Source organism: Aristolochia californica, unplaced genomic scaffold, assembly GCF_029961685.1.
Source record: "Aristolochia californica isolate CCGP_79_NKW_82.1479 unplaced genomic scaffold, dmAriCali1.0.hap1 SCAF_4, whole genome shotgun sequence".
Lineage (NCBI taxonomy): Eukaryota > Viridiplantae > Streptophyta > Magnoliopsida > Piperales > Aristolochiaceae > Aristolochia > Aristolochia californica.
Window position 1 is genome coordinate 46,372,051 of NW_027182103.1, and position 18,009 is coordinate 46,390,059.

The window sequence follows — 18,009 nt, forward strand, 5'->3', positions numbered from 1 at the left end:
TGCAAAAATTCCTGTTCCTATCATCTTGAGAAAATTGTTAGCAATTGCTGCATTAGATAAATATTTTCAAGTGGTACAACCTTTGGAATCTCAGGATCTGTAAAATTTGAAGAATCACATGGCATTATAAGCTTTTTGTTCACTATACAGATAAAGCAAATTACAGTCTTTCTTAACAACGATTCCCAGCATCTTTCACAATAACAGCCAATGACGAAACGGTAAACTCATATAACGATTATGATAATTGTTAGCAAAGAATTATAGGGGCAGCTCTTCTTCATTACCACAATTATCAACATAAACTAAGAAGAAGGAAAAACAGACAACTAAAAAAAATCAATTAGAAGCTCTACCACGGCTTCATCTACCAGCTCCGCCAGCACCTCCTTCTCCAACTCATCTCCAATTTCATCCACTTCCATTCTCATGTGTTCCACCCACTCCCTTCCCTCCAACTCATGTCTCACCACTCTCTCCACTATCAGACCATGGTCAGTTTCCCCATAGCATTTTTTCCCCTCGTCTGGAGACCATTCTTTGACACGGGCCCAAACTCCGTCTGGAACTGGCACACCAGGTAGAATCCTCTTATGAGGTGTCACCACCCATGGTCTTGCATCTGTGACAGAGGCTACCATCTCCGCTAATGCAGTATTGATACAATCAAACAGAAGTTTCCCCTCTGATCTCTGCTGCCTGCATTTAGCCTGATTAACATGCTCCTCGCCTCTCCAAGAAGCACACTTTTCTAGTAGAAATGGGTCCAGTGGCCTCTCCATTGAATAACATTTCCTTGAGAGGGTATCAGATCTCTCGTGATCCAATCCTGCAGCTGAGAGTAACATCTGCACAAATAGAAACCATTCTTCTTCTTTCTCCTGTGTCTTGGGAAGTGACAGAGAAGATGATTCAGGTTTTGATAACATAGGGGCCTCTAATGTGTCCTCTTCCCATGACAAAGAACGGGTAACTGACTCAATCAAAGGAGATCTGGTAGTTGCATCAGATGTTTTCAGGAGCTGATGGTGGTGAGGTGGTTCTGTTTGAAAACAGATGAAAATCAAAACTAAGAAAAACAAGGAAACTAATAACACATCTTTCTGGTACAATAAAACTTACCGAGAGCAATTTTTCTAGAAGATTCTGGTGAGGTAATGTCATCTTCAAAAGGTGCATCTAAGATGGATATTGGACTTGGTTGATCCTGGTTCTCACTTGAATGTTCAGGTGCCTCAGACCTTGCTAGAGGTACAATTCCCTGACAAAAACATCCAAGTCTCTCGAAATCAGTAAAAAAAATGGGAATTGACAAAAAATGCCCAACTTGCAGATCTAGTATGATTTGGAAGTACAAGCTTATCCCTTTTTAACACATAAGTTTATCACTTGGTACATGCAATATATATACAATGCCATAAATGCATGTGTTTCATGACAATTCATGGGTACAGCATAGCACTGTATGCAAATACTTTTTCCTCTTTTAACATAAACAAACACGTATAAACAGTGTAATGAGAGATCAAGAAAAACATTGTTTTTTTTTTGTTTTTTACTTTTGAAAAAAGAGATTAGATTAAAGTGCAGAGGCCAACAGAGAACAAACAAACAACTTATAACAGACTTAAGGGGGGTGACCCTAACAATGAGGGGTTGGAGGTCAACCCGCTCCTTAGTCAGCTAAGTGGCATTTCTATTGGCACTCAATCAAGATAAACATTTAAACCTTTCACCAGTTTACAATGAAAAGTTAACAAAGAACAGAAAGATGCCTTAGAAGATAGAGAGCCATGTTAAAATGAACCCACCTGAAAGGAAGCTAGATCAGAAGTCATGCATAATGATTTCCCCTGATCGGGTGACTGCCCATCTTCTAGGGCAAGGCCAGTAACACAAACCGAAATATCAGCACTTCTATTTTCAACCTGTGACTCCACTGTTTCACAGGATTCTTGTGTATTGGGATTTTTAGATTGAGGCCCTCCGTGACTTCCAGCTGAGGGAGCTGGGCAAGGTTTCTCTTTACTTGGTTTCTTATTCCTGGAAAAGAATAAACTTGAGACTTTCCCCTTCAATGATGACTTCCCACTCTTTGGTTTGGGTACTTCCTTTGAGATAACAGAGCTGCTGCTTGAATCAGATGTTTCAATATTCAACTCAACCTTTTCAAATGCTGTAGAAGACACTGGGACAGACTTTGACCTTAACAGATTCCTGAGAGAACCCTCCAGATGTTCGTCCTTACTTCCATTACTTGATAAACAAGAGGATGGCAAGCCAAGCTCTTGCTCTCCACCACATGATTGGCTGCAGGAAATGTTAGGCATACCAACTTCATCCATTTCACCAGATTTAGTGGTCTTCTTTGTTTCAGGAAGAGCAAGCATCTCACCTAATGTACTTGAGCTTCTGGAAACTTGTCGTGGCTCTTGACCACTTCCATTTGATGCCATCATGGCCCACCTTTCTGAAAGCCGCTTTTTAGCTTCTCTGCTTACTGATGACTCAGGAGAATAGGACGCCCTGCTGAAGGAAGAGGATGAGATGGCACTACATGTGTTGACATAATCCCAAGAATGTCTTAAAGTTGGAGTCAAACTCTCAGAATCGCTGAGATTTGCCTCCTCCACGTACCCACATTCTGATTTATGGAACGAGCTCTCATCTCCTACATATCCATTTGATAAAGCAGAAGATAACAAAAGATCATCCCTACGATTGCGGCTCCGATTTTCCCGCATCTGCCTCGTGATCTCTTTGGCTATCTCTCTTGATCCTTTTACCCCATCTATTTCAAATTCTTGAATATCTCTGCAATGCAACAGTCTTGGTGATGAGGTTGGTGAAGAAGTCACTGCCTTGATATCATGGGCTTTTCCAGGACTGGGCTTTAAGACTACTATCCTTGTGGGCTGAGTTGAAGAATGATCAACTCTAGGATGACCAGTAGTGGTACTCCAGAAAGGCTTAACTCCATTGAATCCATCTGCTTCAGGACCCTGATGCTGTTTCTTCTTGGGTTTTCCACTCTTTGCCTCCACAGTTTTTGATGGCTTCAGCACCGTTATGCGCTTGGTCTCAGGATGAGGATGGATAGATTGCAACTCATACAGGTTCTTTGAAAGCAGTGAATTGGGCTCCTGCAGAAACTTGAGAAATAAATCTCTGTTTGAACTAAGAACCTCCAATGCATCTTGGAACTCTTTGGACTGCCGTAGCTTCTCATCTGTAGCCAGACGCTTAGCTTCGATAAACTTCTGACGAACAAGGGCCATATTTTTCTCATTTGTATTCTCATTACATCTTCCCTTATAACGGAATTGATCTTTGGTGTGACTACTTTTAGATGATTGATGCCAGACCTCATAGACATCTTTATACTCTGGTGACCCTTGATCATAAGTCTGTGAGGGACAAATCTCATGGTGCATTTGCTTTTCCTGGAAATCATTTTTTTCTAACTGATGTCTCAGAATTTGACCTGACATTGCAGAGTCAATTTCTAAATATCCTTCAGGTGAAGACCCTTCTGCTATAAACATTGGTTGCTGAGCTGGCAATGCATCAAGCCCCATCAACCTTGCAACAACACTGGGTGGCTTCCTCCTAGACCCTGGTTCTTTAGACATTTCTTGAGCTATAAGCATCTTCATGGGTGTTCCATTTGATTTCTTGTTAGAAGGACTTCTCTTAAATTCATATGCAACCTGTGACACCCAGTAACAGCAAATGTATTCAAAGTCAGAATAGATATTGCAGTTATAACAGTTTAATTAACCAATAAATTATGCGCTTTGGAGCTTATGAAAGCAACCAAAATAGTAGAAGAAGCATACAAGTTTGTCTTCTATATGATCTCCTGTGGAATCAAACACCTTTGTTGATTCAAGCCTGCCCCTTGAATGTGGAGAACCTGTTATATCATAATATGCTTCTTGTGAACTGTGAAAGATTAAAAATTTACAGTACCCTAGTGATATTATACCCAGAGAAGTTGAACAAAAATACTAAATGGGTTACCATGGGATTTGAAAGAATCTAGAAAGAATGAGGGAAATCCACTCTTCACAAAAAAATTATAAAAAAAAAAAAAAAAGCAACATGAAAGGAACAAGCCAAAAAAGCAATAGGCAAAACAAGTCACAAATCTGCAGCTCTCAGCTTTGAGAGAACAATTTGTGAATATTTGAAGGAAACCATGGCTACCAGAAACATATCAATCAAAGGCAAGACATTCACATGTTTAACATGAAACCTGGCTTCTGGAAACAACAAGACAGATGAGCATAAAAGAAAAGGTTGTTGAGCACAATCATTTCTACATCTGCTAGTGAAACTTTGCATCATATATCAGAAATAAAATAGGACCAAAATTAAAGACCAATACACTGCAATGAGGACATACTGTTCCACAACTCCTAGCTTCCCTTGAAATGCGCAACTTACAAAATCAGGACTAGATTTGGGGATGCGAAATCATTCAAAAAGAAAAACTAAGCAAAAAATGCATACCATCTCGATGAGCTTTCTCTGTTAGCAACCTGTTGCCAGGCATGCCAGTGCCCAAGTCAAAAAGGTTAACCATTCTTCCCATGCAGCCAGGGAATGGCTTTTCACTGTTGAGTGCCTTTCTTTTCTGAAACTCATTCATCTTGTCATCTGAAAAGGAAAATTACCAAAATTCTTTTTAGTCAGAATGTAATTATGGGAATCGGGAGTAGATTTCAAAGGAGGACAAAGCAACTCCCACACAATGCACCCACCCCAGTCATTACAACTTTGGTGAAGTTTCACAGCAGCAATTCTTGATCCTCATATATATAAGGAAAAGATGAGTATTTTGTTGGCAAAATCAAGCACCAAACCTGACATAGAGATGGAAGGCACTGAAGATCAATGCACTTATAAGGGAAATATTAGCATAAGAAGCCACTTTAAATAAAAACCTCTCTTCATTTGGAAACCACGCATAAGCAATACTTGTAATTTAGCTTCTTGGATAAAAAGAAGTGCAATTCCAGGTAAAGAAAGCTTGAAGTAAAAGGCCAAACTCTTATGTGATAACCCAACAAAACATATTTGTGAGTCATCGGATCAAAGAAGATCTCTCCTTTCATTTTTCAGGAAAACAAAAAATTCATAGTAACAGGTCCATAAGAAAGATCAGCTTCGCCAGCTTGAAACTTACACTTAGCTCTCAGTGATGGGAAGCAACTAAATTCATTAAAAATAATGATAGAGAAAAATAATAAGAAAGAAAGAAAATACATCATGATATGAAAAGACCGTCAATGATTACAACCTTTCAATCCAACATAAAGAGAAAGTAATCCCCAAAAAGTTGCACTACAAAAAAGCAATCCAATTATTCCTGAAAAAGGCGAGTACATCCTCTAAGCAATCAAACTGCAGACGAACTAGCAAAACTGGTCAGAAAACGATCTAGCATCCAAACTTTCGTAGGGCTTACGTGTTTTCTTGAAAGTCCATAGATTGCAGTTACTCCTATTAAGGCTATCCTCCCACCTGCCGTTCGAAACACAAAATGTAGCGGATTTCAAAGCTTTACCAACAAAGAACTTCAAAACACTGTACCGGAGAAAGTACGATTGGACAGATTTCTTCGTCAAAATGCTGAATTTAGAGTAAGAATTAAGCTACACGCCTACCGTAAGAAAAGCTCAAATGCCACTTCTAGATCACATCACTGGACCCTAACACTCAAGCCAAGTGGCAAGATCTGGCGAACCGACCACATAAAAGCCCCAAGAGGCACTGGACATAGCAAAAGGGAGGAAGCACAGCACAAGGCCCCATTCCATCCGAAACAGTAGAAAAAACGCAAAAGATAACGTGTTAATGAGCTAATAAGCGCTGGATTTCAACGTAAGAAAGAATCTAGACTGAAAGTACCCCAAAAAGCTGCAACTCCACCAAGGAAAATAGGCGGAATAGGGATTGCTGCAACACGAGAGGAGCAAATCAGAGCGACTGCCAATAAAATCCTAATGTGGAAGAAAAAGGACTTGAGATGCTCAAAAGCAACAGTGGACCTATGAATAAACAGTCGACACATGTGGACACGCACCCACACCTATAAAAATTGCATCAGAAAGGGAAAAAAATACCATATTCCTCAATCGATCAACCCGGAATACAAGTGTTGAACATGCAATATAATCCAGGAGACAATACTATGAAAAGATACCACCCGCAGGGAAAAGACGACGGGGCAAAATCAATATGCAACTCCCAAACTGAATCGAAAGCTAAACCAATTGTTTTAAATAAGAGAAAGCAGGGAAAACAAAAAGGTAAAACCACGCATTGTAAAAAAAGCTTCTCTGTACCAAAAACAGAAGCCAAAAAGTGACAAAATGCAACAAAAACATCAAATTATCAAAAGGTGGAGCACGACCAAAGCCTTCAAATCTAAAAGATGCAAAGGCAGCAGAAAAAGGAATGTAAGTTCAAAATCACTGCCTAAAGCTGCTCTTTCAGCAGATGGAAAAAATCTATAAAAAGCAAAGCAGAAAAAAGCAGAAGAATCTTAATCCGTTACAAAAAGGAAACATTTTTTGACAAAAGCAATCACCCAAAAAGGTAACCATGCGAAAAACTACTGTAAGATAAGAACAAGTCACACGAAAAATCTCCAAAAGAAAAAGATAAAATCCTATTCTCCTGCAAAATCTTACATTACATGTCGTCCTTGCATTCGTAGACCGGAATTTGGTCGGAGATTAACCACACTGGACCTCTTTATCGGACTTCAAAACACCTGTTCGTCCTCGTCGCTCCAAGCCCAACAGCAAAATGAAAGAGATCGTTCTTCTCTGATTTGCTCTCCCCAGACTCCACCGACGATGGCGGACGTGAAAGATTTTATTCGTTCCGCTTCATACGGGAACTCCAGCAGAGTTTAAGGCCCGCAGAAAAGCTAATGTGACTTGTGAGCTACAGACGACGACAATTAGAAATTAGAAAGAAAGCGCAATCATGAGTCCCAACTATCTTATTGAAATTCATCTAAAATCCAATAATTTTGGGGACTCGGGAGTGAGAGAGACCGCTGGAAGTTTCTTCCAGTTCATGACGCCATCTATTAAAAGACTAAATTACCCATCCTCATAATTGCTTTTTTCCTCTCTTAGCGAGGTGGGATAGAATCATAAGGTGGTAGTATCGTCATTACACGACGGTTGGTTTCATCGTGGTAGCGCGAGAACCGGCCGATTATTCCATACAGACTACGGCGAGGAAGAAATACAGAGTATTTTTTAACTTTTTTTTTATTCCGACGACAACCCTGCCATGACACCTGGCACCATCCCGGCCTGTCCGTCACTTGCTTCGATAACCGTTCACGTAGACATAACGGTGACGTCACACGCACATGTCGGGCGCGCGTGCCATACCCGTATTTCTCGTAACTCACTGGCAATTCCGATCTTCGAACAACGAGTAGAGTCGTTTCCACCCAAACTCGGTCGGTGTGGAAGGTGAAGAGGTTAAGAAGTCATATCTTGAAACTGGATTAACGGTAATATGGGTTAGTTGGGACTTCATAATGGAGTGGTTCGAGTTCTAGTGAATCTTAGAGGTTGATTTGAAAAGACAAGAGGTGTGGCCACTGGGTCAAGTGGGTGACGCTTCAATGGACTCAGTATTAAATATAGAAAAGGATGATACGTCTGGGTCACCTAACATGACCAACCATACGGCTAAGTCATTTCATTTTCAATATCGGATCCCTCCAGCTTCAACTTGTGCCTGATCAAGTAGGGTGCTTGTGAGTACTACGTGTAATCAAAAACACCTTGTTATATATATTTAGGGTTGAGGTCTTTGAGCAAAAATCCAGCTCTTGATTGATCAATTGAGTGAGGTCGACAACAATCGTTGGTGTCAGAGAATCACATGTGAAGAAATAACTCGTCTCATAGAATCTGATTGTAATAGTGGAGCCTCAAGCTTCATAAAAGAAGAAGATTTCAGTACGGGGAGCAATTAATTCTGGGCACATTTGACAGATCAGAATGTGAATTGTACAAACTTTATTTATTATCCATCATCTTTGTTCTACGAAATATAAAAATCTAACAAAAAATTGAACATATATCACCCAATATGCAGTTTATACGAGCAAAATATAGGGGCAATACGTATCCGATCATCAATAGTTGAAGCGAAGGGTTTTAGAGGAAGATGACTTTCAGTGTGTGCTCAGTTGCAGGAAGAATTTATTAATGGAGGAGAGGAGCAGTAGCCAACTCACATGGTACCGTAGTACCAAAGCAGTCAATACGCGCATCGCATTTAAGAAAGTTCGTCAGTTCTCTTTTCGGCTTCTTCTGCCTTCGATTTGGCTTGGCCTGGAGCCAAGAATATGGAATCCGCAGTTAAAGTTGAAAAATCAAAATAGCTTCTCATGGCATAATTATGGTATAATTGTTACCTGCTGCTGTGATGGTTTGGTAAATTAATGCCGATGCCTCTGTTGTTTGTCAGACAGGAAAATATCGGCTACAAGAGACGCAAATCCTGATCAGTCCTCACAGATCGCTACTCGATCATGCTTACAGCGACCAGCGGTAGTCGCCGGGCAGATGACCTAGCTTTACTGCTTCGCTTTTATCGGTCAAGCACTGCGAACCAAAGCGAGAAAAGAGGAGAAAAAAATGTAGAAAGAGCAGGCAGGAGAGCGACAGCAGGTAAACAAGCTGAGCATAGATTCAGGATCGAACGCCAAAATCCGCCATATCCTCGGCAATCTAATTCGTTTTTCTTCCTTCCTAGACAAGTAGCTGAGCTCACAGCTTTTCTTTTCTCAGTAAAGCAGCTGTGGATTCTCAGGGATGACGCCATTGAATTCTTTCTATACATGGAATACGGATTGTAATTCTAATTCACGATAACACATGTTCGTCGTACTGTCTTCAAAAGGAAACGGCCTCTCACATCTGTCTCAAAAGTCGACTGGCTCCATTCTCTCTTGTTCCCGGTTGAAGATTGCAGAAATTTGATTCTGTTCCCTCTTATCTTCTTGTCACTCCTGTGAGACAAATAATTAAAGAAACAAGGAGGAAAAGGTAACAGTGATATTGTTTATTGACACCGGTGACTATTTTACACGATCAGTTTAGGGTTTTCTTTTGAAGAGACGGATAATGATTTTGGCCTGGATTTTGCTAGAGGAATCTGAATGGGAAGTTCAATAATTTTGCCTGCAGGGTCACAGGGCCCAGAGGCACAGTTTGGAAAAGATATGTCAACTGCCTGCATTAATGATGTTTCTAGTCCCAACCAGAACTGTAACTCGGAAATTTAGTATCCACCATTTCAAAATCTAGTCATTTGTGGGGATTAAAACCTGAAAAGAAACCTAATCGAATCTAGTATTATAGGACACGAATGTAACAAATATGATCAAGACTCGAGAGCAACAACATGGCTTCATATTTGCCCCAGCATTAGCAATCGAATCTATTACTATAGGACATGAATGTGAGTCTGTGACGGATATGATAAGACTCGTGAGCAACAAAATTGCTTCATATTTTATCTACTTTTTTTTTCTTCATTTTGTATGGAAATGATGTTTGTTACACCAAAAAAATCGATTTGTTAGGTGTGGAAATTTACTTCCTAGAAGAGTGGACGGAACCACTCTGACAGTATGAATATAATTTTTTTTATTTTTTATGGTGGAAAATATGAATGTTTAAATGTTATGTAATAAACTTTTATAGGACATATTAATTTTTAAAACTTTTAGATATTTAAAAAAATTATCACATGAATTCAAATTCAAATATTTTTCAAATCAGGATAATATCTAAACAAATAGAATTCGAATATCTGAACTCGTGTAGTTTCCTGAAATCAAATATCTAGATATCTAAAATCAGATTGGACTTGGAATTCCAATATCTGCAAACTATATCACTCTGGGAAAGTGAAAGTGAAAGAGAATTACAAGGTGTTAGAGAATGTTATTTTCTATGTTAATGTGGCCTTTAGAAAGAACATTAGAATGCCCTTTTTTTGTGTTACTATAACATTATGATAAGTACAAACGGAATTCATTAATAAAATAGATTTAAGAAAAAATAACTAAGAAATGAGGGTATTTATTCTATTATAATTAATTATAAATTATAAATATTTTTAATTAGTTGACAAAAATATTTGGTATTGACTACTTTGGCTATAGAATAATTTTTTTATAATATGATTATAATAATTTATGTTATATCATTAAATTAATCGAATTAATACAAGTAAATTCAATAAGCAATGGTTTAAATTTATTTAAAGTTATAATATGATTTTTTATTAAATAAAAATATTTTTATTTTTTACTATGAATTAAATTTGTAATTAATTTATTTAAAAATAATGAAAAATATTCCTAAAATTTTAAAGTAATTTATATAAAATTATAGAATAAAAATTTATTTGATCAAATAACCATAATTTTAAAATTAGATATATAATAATTTCTTATAATACTTTAATTAATTTTATTATGATAAAAATAATTTTGAATTAAATATCATGAATTTAAAATTTGACATAAAAAATTAAACTCATAATTACTTCATATTATTAAAAATAATAATAATCGTAAATTTTAATGAATCTAATCATAATTATTAAATAAAAAAATTTAAAAAAATAAAAAAGAAGGAAGAAGGAAAACTAAGGATGATGAAGGAGTAACTTGTAAACCCACAAATGCACCTATAAAAGGTGAAAGTCTAACCTTTTCATATTCCATCATTTTGTTAAGAATCGGGGTGATTCACTTTCTATGGGGTGAAGTGAAATTCACCCGGATTTTCTACAGAGAAAGTGAATTCTCCATTACTTTCCATGCGTACTGACTTGCCCAGAATCCTAAACAATCTTTTATCTTATTCACTCGTGAACTCCGATTCTGCGGGAAACGACAGAGAGGAGGAAAATAGCTACAACAGCCATGGCCGAGAGTGCTGCTCTGCTCGGTGTCGGCGCTGCTCTTACCTCTGGTTACATCAACTCTCCCAAACCTATTCACCTACATCCTGCTGCCTGTTCTCATTCAGCACCTCTCCGCGGGTTTTCAATCCACTCGCTTAATGTTAACAAGATCAGGTTCGACCATGGAGGCAAAAGAGCCAGAACTCTCATCGTCCGATCCATGGCGGCTTCATTCGGATCCCGGTTGGAGGAAAGCGTAAAGAAAACCATATCTGAAAATCCAGTTGTTATATATTCCAAGACGTGGTGCTCGTGAGTTCCTAGTTGAATTTCGTACATGCCGATTCCCTTTGCGCGCATAAATCACAGTTATTTATTACTTGATTAGTTTTCTGTTTTCCTCTTTTGTTCTCCAGTGAAGTTTTTTTTTTTTCTGACACCTGAAAAATTGCTTAACTTGACCAAAGGTATTCAATGGAAGTGAAGGATTTGTTGAAGAGACTCGGAGTTGAACCACATATCATCGAATTGGATGAATTAGGTAGGCTTTTTGAGCTCTAGTATTTAAGCAGCTATTCGAGCTTTTATCTTGGAAAGAAATTGTTCGAATGTTTATTTTATTTTAATTTTTCATGAATTCCTCCCCTATTGAGCTGTTACAAACAGGAAACATATTTCAGTGGTTCTGCACGAGAGAGTTTGAAGACTTTTATGCTTCAGTGGTTAAACCTCTCTACCAACTTATCCACATTACACAGAAGAAAAAAAAAGAAGCTTTATGTACCTCGAAAGTGCACCTTAATCTTTGTGATGTGATGGTTGGATTGCAAAGTTGGTTAAATAATTCATGATGAGATCAATTTCTAACTCAAGCCAGAACAAGGTTACCTCAATTACATCTATTATTGCTCTTAGAAGATTGACCAAAAGTGCTATTCTGCTCCTCATATCTTATATTTTTTATGCTGCATTTTGAGAACCCCTTATAAGGAAGAAGAATAGGAACAAAAGAAATGAATGTAACAGGAAATGAAACTAGTATTGGACAGTAACCAGCTCCCAATCATCACATGGAACACAAGAAAGGCAAAATCAGGGCTCTATAATGGCTCACAAGTCAACTTAACCTCATCTGTAAATTTCCTAACTTTTGGGTCTTAAATTGAGTTCCTGACTCTTTTTTTAGTTCCAAAACAGATAATAATAATAATAAATTTGATTCTTGTTTCCCACCTCATGGTTGAAGCTGAATTGAGAAAACAGATGCAGCTATTCAAATGTAAAGTCATCTGCATGTTTAATGATCCAGGGGAGTGTAAGGCAAGAGCGACTTCTCTTTTCCTTGTAAAGGTTCTTAGTACAATATATGGTGTGAAAAATATGTAAACCCTGAAATGTGGAGTTCTCTGACTTAGCATATGCTTCCTCAAAGAGGCAAGAATGTTTACACCAAAACTTAGTAATTGTTGATGGATTTTATTTGTCTTATGTTATCTGCCACCAAAGTATTTTATGGTGATACAATCTATGTGGTCTGTCTGGATAGTTGCTTCTTGAAGGTAACTTCTAGGATCTCGATAATCCATTTCACTTGGGAGTTCAAATATTGATCTAATTTTCTGAAGTTTACAATTTTGGGATAATATGTTCTTTCTTCTTCTTCTTCTCTCTCTCTCTCCAGTTTCAAATAACAAGGAGAAAAAGAAAGACAGCATTTTTGCAGCTTCTCTGGTCGATTTTCTTTCACCCAAATTTGGATACTTTAAACTCTATATTTTATTTTATCTTTCTGCACAGCTCCTTCCACCTTGAAAGATAGTTGATTTCTTTTCTGATATATTTATTGTTTTTACTCTCATTGCTTGTTCTTATTCTCTCCTTTTTCACTCATATCTTAGTCTGTGATAATGATTAATTCTTGTTACTGTTAAACCAAAAGATGAAGAGGAAAAAGAACAAGAAGAAGAAAAGAAAATTGAGTGAGATCTCTACTGTTCTTTCTTTATGATGTTTTAGTTTTCCTATATTTGAATCAGTGGGAGTAAAGTACAAGTGTTTCTTTCCGTTCATTTTATATCCATTATAGGACCAAGGACTTTAAATTTATATTGATTACTGTTAACTTGTTTGAGCTTAATGGTAATGCACTGATGTTCTCTTCTAGGTCCGCAAGGCCCACAATTGCAAAAGGTCTTGGAAAGGCTAACTGGGCAGCACACTGTTCCAAATGTTTTTATTGGTAAGCTAACCTTTTGCAATGCTTTTGCTTTGATGATAATTTTCTTTGTTAATCTGCATTTTTAGGCCTGGATATAGTGCAATTTGGTGCATTAAACACGTGTCATGAAAGGACTATGGACACTAACTTTTTCCACATTGGTATGATATTGTCCACTTTGGGTTTCAACCCTCATGGATTTGCTCTTAGGCTTTACCCCAAAAAGCCTCATACCAATTAAGATTATTATCCATACATATATATCTATGATCCTCCTCACTTGTAGCCAATGTGAGACTTTGGTCGTATACCCAACAATCCTCCCCTCGAACAAAGGACCACCAAACCTCCCCTCAAACAATCATCCATCTGTCTACTCTCTAACAACCCGGATTCTCCACTCCAATGCGTTGGAAACACATGTCTTACATGGAGTACCACCTGTCTCGAGAGCTTGCTCTATCCAGATTAACTCCTCTTCACCGTGTTGGGACCAGGGCACGTCCATGAAGAATCCAAAGCACACCACCTGTCCAATAAAGCTCATCCACGGATTCTATAGCGATCTAATCGCGGCCCACCACCTTTGTTCGGCATTCAGAGGATTCATCCACAATGGCTAACTCTGGGGCATTACTCTGATACCATTTAAAAGGACTATGGACACCACCTATCTCCATATTGGTATGATTTTTTCCACTTTGGACCTAAGCCCTCATGGATTTGCTCTTGGTCTTTACCCCAAAAGGCCTCATACAAATGAAGACTGTTGTCCATACATATATATCCATGATCCTCTCCACTTCTAGCCAATGTGGGACTTTAGTCATATACCCAACAATTTTCCCCTCGAATAAAAGACCACCTCCCCTCCCCTCAAACATTCATCCATCCGTCCACTCTCTACCAACCCGGATTTTCCACTCCAATGCGTTGGAAGCACATGCCTTACACGGAGTACCACCTGTCTTGAGAGCTTGCTCTATCCAGATCAACTCCTCTTCACCGTGTTGGGACCAGGACACGACAATGAAGAATCAGGAGCACACCACCTATCCAATAGAACTCATCCACGGATCCCATCGTGATCTAATCGAGACCCGTTACCTTTGTTCGACATTCAGAGGATTCATCCACCATGGCTAACTCTGGGGCATAACTCTGATACTATTTGAAAGGATTATGAACACCACCTATCTCCACATTAGTATGATATTGCCTACTTTGGGCCTTAGCCCTCATGGATTTGCTGTTGGGCTTTACCCCCAAAAGGCCTCATACCAATGGAGATAGTGTCCACACTTATATATCCATGATCCTCCTTACTTCTAGCTAATGTGGGACTTTGGTCATATACCCAACAATCCTCCCCTCAAACAAAGGATCACCGTGCCTCCCTTCAAACAATCATCCATCCGTCCACTCTCTACCAACCCGGATTCTCCACTCCAATGCGTTGGAAGCACACGCTTTACATGGAGTACCACCTGTCTCGAGAGCTTGCTCTATCCAGATCAACTCCTCTTCATCGTCTTGGGACCAGGACACGTCCATGAAGAATCCGGAGCACACCACCTGTCCAATAGAGCTCATCCAAGGATCCCATTGCGATCTAATCAAGGCCCACTCTGGAGCATAACCCTGATACTATTTGAAAGGACTATGGACACCACCGATCTCCACATTAGTATGATATTGTCCACTTTGGGCCTAAGTCCTCATGGATTTGCTCTTGGGTTTTACCCCTAAAAGGCCTCATACCAATGGAGATAGCGTCCACACTTATATATCCATAATCCTCCCTACTTCTAGCCAATGTGAGACTTTGGTTGTATACCCAACATGTCAGAATCCAAACGTTCTTCTATGGTAATATAGTGATGTTTTAGACCATCCAAAAGTTTGAGTTTTGGATGCATATGACAAGATGATCTGGTGTTCTGTTTATTGAGTATGACATGTTTTCCTTTTTCACTTGATTCTTTGTTGTATGCGTTGAAGGCATTTATCTAATTTTATATGCATGCTACATAAATCCTGCAAGATTGTGGCTTGCTTTTTTTGTGGGGAGAATGTTTTTGTTTTGTTTTAATGATACTAAGATGGCTTGTCCGAAAGGTCAAGTTTTACTTTTTGTATATCTCTTATTTTTTCATATCTAGATAAATTTCTGTTGATAGGTGGAAGTTTAATTTATGAGGGACAAGTGAAATCCAGGAGAAGTCTAGTTTCTATATGCAATTCTCAGTTGGGTAAAATTTGGTCTCAGTATTACTACTTAGTTATGGAGCAAAGAAGTTCAAAACCGATTTCTTCATAATGGAATGAATAAATTCCTCACCTTACTGATGGCTGTACAAGATGAATTTGTCTGAGATAGGCTGTTTTCAGATGGAGGAAACTAAAGCATTCTGTTGGAAGTAATATTCATCCGGGTTTTTGGATCAAATCTCATGGATGGAGTATTCACCTGTATCTATAATCAATATTAAAAAAAAAAAAAAAGTCTGTCCTGATAGATTCTCAGCACAGGCATTCTTGGCTGCCTTCTGAAATGGTTCCTGGAAGACACATGCTTTCTTTTTCAGAACTGGAGACCTAATAACAATTAGTCATCTACATTTCAGGAGCCAAATCTGTAAAAAAAAATTCCCACAGTTATTATTGAGTTAATCTTGAGTAGCAATCTCATTCAAAGTCGAAGACAGAGTGGGGGATCAGACCTTTCTGTCATAATTGTCTGCAAATATTGGAATTCAGAGGCTCTCTTTGCTCTTCCCATTCTTCACTAAGAAAATGAAAAAGAAATTGATAAACAAACAATTTCCAGTTAATTCCTAATATAACTACTGTTACATTCATTTCCTTACCTCAATTGTGCTATACTGTTTTAAGGAATCAACACTCCTGTCACTATTTGGCATTCATATATGTGCATGTTTGCACATGCACTTTACCATATGTCTTTTGGATATGATACTAATATTTTGTTTTACTTGGTGACCAGGTGGTAAGCACATTGGTGGCTGTACAGGTAATTCAGCAATGTTCTTCTGCATGATATAAAAAAATGGCAAAAAGGGTTTTGAGACCGATGATGATGAGTACAATATGATTTCCTTTTTTTATGTCAACAGATACAGTGAGATTGCATCGGAAAGGAGAGCTTACGTCATTGTTATCAGAAGCTGGCAGCTCGAGCACTCCAAATTTACAGCCTTAAGGATGACGGTTATCAACAAAAATCCTGTCAATTTGTGCAATCTTTATATCATGAATTTGTGCAATCTTTATATGTTAGTCCGTATAGTTTGAAACTACCACTAATCAATGAATGTGTATGCATTAGGGGCTAACTACTAATGCCAATCAGCATCCATAACAAGAGTATATGACCGTAACGGCCTTTGTGAAGACACTATCATGTCACAACTTGTCTTTGTTTGTAGAGGTTTAATTACATGCTACCGTTTGATTTACTTGTTAGAGAATGTTATCAGGGCAAACGTTTCTGTTTTAATTAAGAAAAACATCCAAGAAACAAGAAAAGAAGAAATACAAAAATACAGAAACAGAATTGTAAAGAAATATTCGGAGCAAGAATGTAAGAAAAAACAGAGGGAAGAAGAATAACAATATTGAAGACGCAAATATAGATGAAAAACAATACAATAGGCTTTTCCTTGAGATCCATACCTACCAAACTACATTGTAATCTTTAACCATTGTTTTTCAAATTTAGCCGATCCCCTTCATGCTGTTAAACATTGGAGAATGGGGCTGCAACTCCGAGAGTCTACCGAGAATGCGAATTCAAGAAATCAGAAGAAAGATTCTGTAATGAGATTCCCAACAAGAAAAAAGAAAAAGAAGAGGAAGATTTGAATTCGTGGACCGAGAATGAAGCGTCCTCCGGAAGACGAGCAGAACAAGAACAAGATGTGCGAAATCTCTTCGTTGAGATATTCTTGCGACGAACTCTCTTGCCCGCCTCTTCCGTTTCCCGCTTCCGCCTCTTTGTACACGGGAGATTGGTAGGGGAGAACAACAATTCGAAAGACAAGAAATCAGGCCGCAAGATTGAAACGGTCTTCAGTCGCAACGAAGCGGAAGAAAGACAAGAAATCAGGACGCAAGATTGAAACGGTCTTCAGTCGCAACGAAGCGCCTCTTCCGCATAAAACTTGTTTTGGTCTCTCTTCATACACAGGGATGCTGAAGAAGAAGACGGATCAAAGTAGCCCATCTGGTCCGATTGATCCATCGCCTGCTTCAGCATCTTCGTGCATGGGAGATGGAAAAACAGAGGAAGTGCGCTGAGAAAGAAAATTTTAATGGGACCCGTTTATATAGAAACTCTACGAGGGGTAGTTCAGTAAATACTGAAAGGTGCATTGACGCGAAAGTCCGGGCCACGTCTCTGGTTAAGGTCAATTCCCTTGTGCTCAAGTGACCAGTAGAGCCAATCCGGATATGCGTTAGAACGGGCTCTGGAATCGGACTTATTTTTTCTATTTGTACGAGTCTATGTGACTCATCCGATGTTGCGTTGCACTCACGAATTTCATTCAAGTTGTTGAAGCAGTGGCTGTGATAATGTTTCTTCGGTTGCTTGGATTGCCATTAACTGATCCAGAAGCGGGTAGGGGAGACAAGAGAGATGATATATCCAAAAGAAGTTCAAAGCTAGAACTGCTTCAGGACAAAATGAGTTGGTATTACTGATTGGAATATCAAGTCTAGAAACAATAGATAGTGTTTTGAAATGCATTGGGAATGAGCAAGAAGATCAGGAATCTATTTCAGGGGTTCTAAGGAATTGA

The 18,009-nt window shown here is 38.5% G+C and overlaps 2 protein-coding genes across 6 annotated transcripts; one reads left to right on the forward strand and one right to left on the reverse strand.

The window, feature by feature from the left end:
- Positions 1-98: 98 nt before the first annotated feature.
- On the reverse strand, positions 99-6,969 carry LOC137962268 (uncharacterized). Of its 5 annotated transcripts, none has more exons than XM_068809036.1 (10): positions 6,702-6,969; positions 5,917-5,964; positions 5,673-5,778; positions 5,474-5,529; positions 4,767-4,868; positions 4,516-4,662; positions 3,840-3,916; positions 1,812-3,710; positions 1,123-1,261; positions 99-1,042 (listed from the first exon to the last, which is right to left on the reverse strand). In XM_068809036.1, the coding sequence occupies exons 6-10, from the start codon at positions 4,652-4,654 to the stop codon at positions 330-332; spliced, it is 2,967 nt and encodes a 988-aa protein (XP_068665137.1). In that variant the 5' UTR covers positions 4,655-4,662; positions 4,767-4,868; positions 5,474-5,529; positions 5,673-5,778; positions 5,917-5,964; positions 6,702-6,969; the 3' UTR covers positions 99-329. The 5 variants fall into 5 exon arrangements, with proteins under 5 accessions (XP_068665137.1, XP_068665138.1, XP_068665140.1 ...); XM_068809037.1 differs by lacking the exon at positions 6,702-6,969 and adding an exon at positions 6,132-6,353; XM_068809039.1 differs by lacking the exons at positions 5,673-5,778; positions 5,917-5,964.
- A 3,847-nt stretch (positions 6,970-10,816) lies between these two features.
- On the forward strand, positions 10,817-16,820 carry LOC137963702 (monothiol glutaredoxin-S10). Its single transcript, XM_068810871.1, has 5 exons — positions 10,817-11,280; positions 11,436-11,509; positions 13,133-13,207; positions 16,194-16,220; positions 16,324-16,820. Exons 1-5 carry the CDS (start codon positions 10,988-10,990, stop codon positions 16,407-16,409), a joined length of 555 nt encoding a protein of 184 aa, XP_068666972.1. The 5' UTR covers positions 10,817-10,987; the 3' UTR covers positions 16,410-16,820.
- Positions 16,821-18,009: the final 1,189 nt, after the last annotated feature.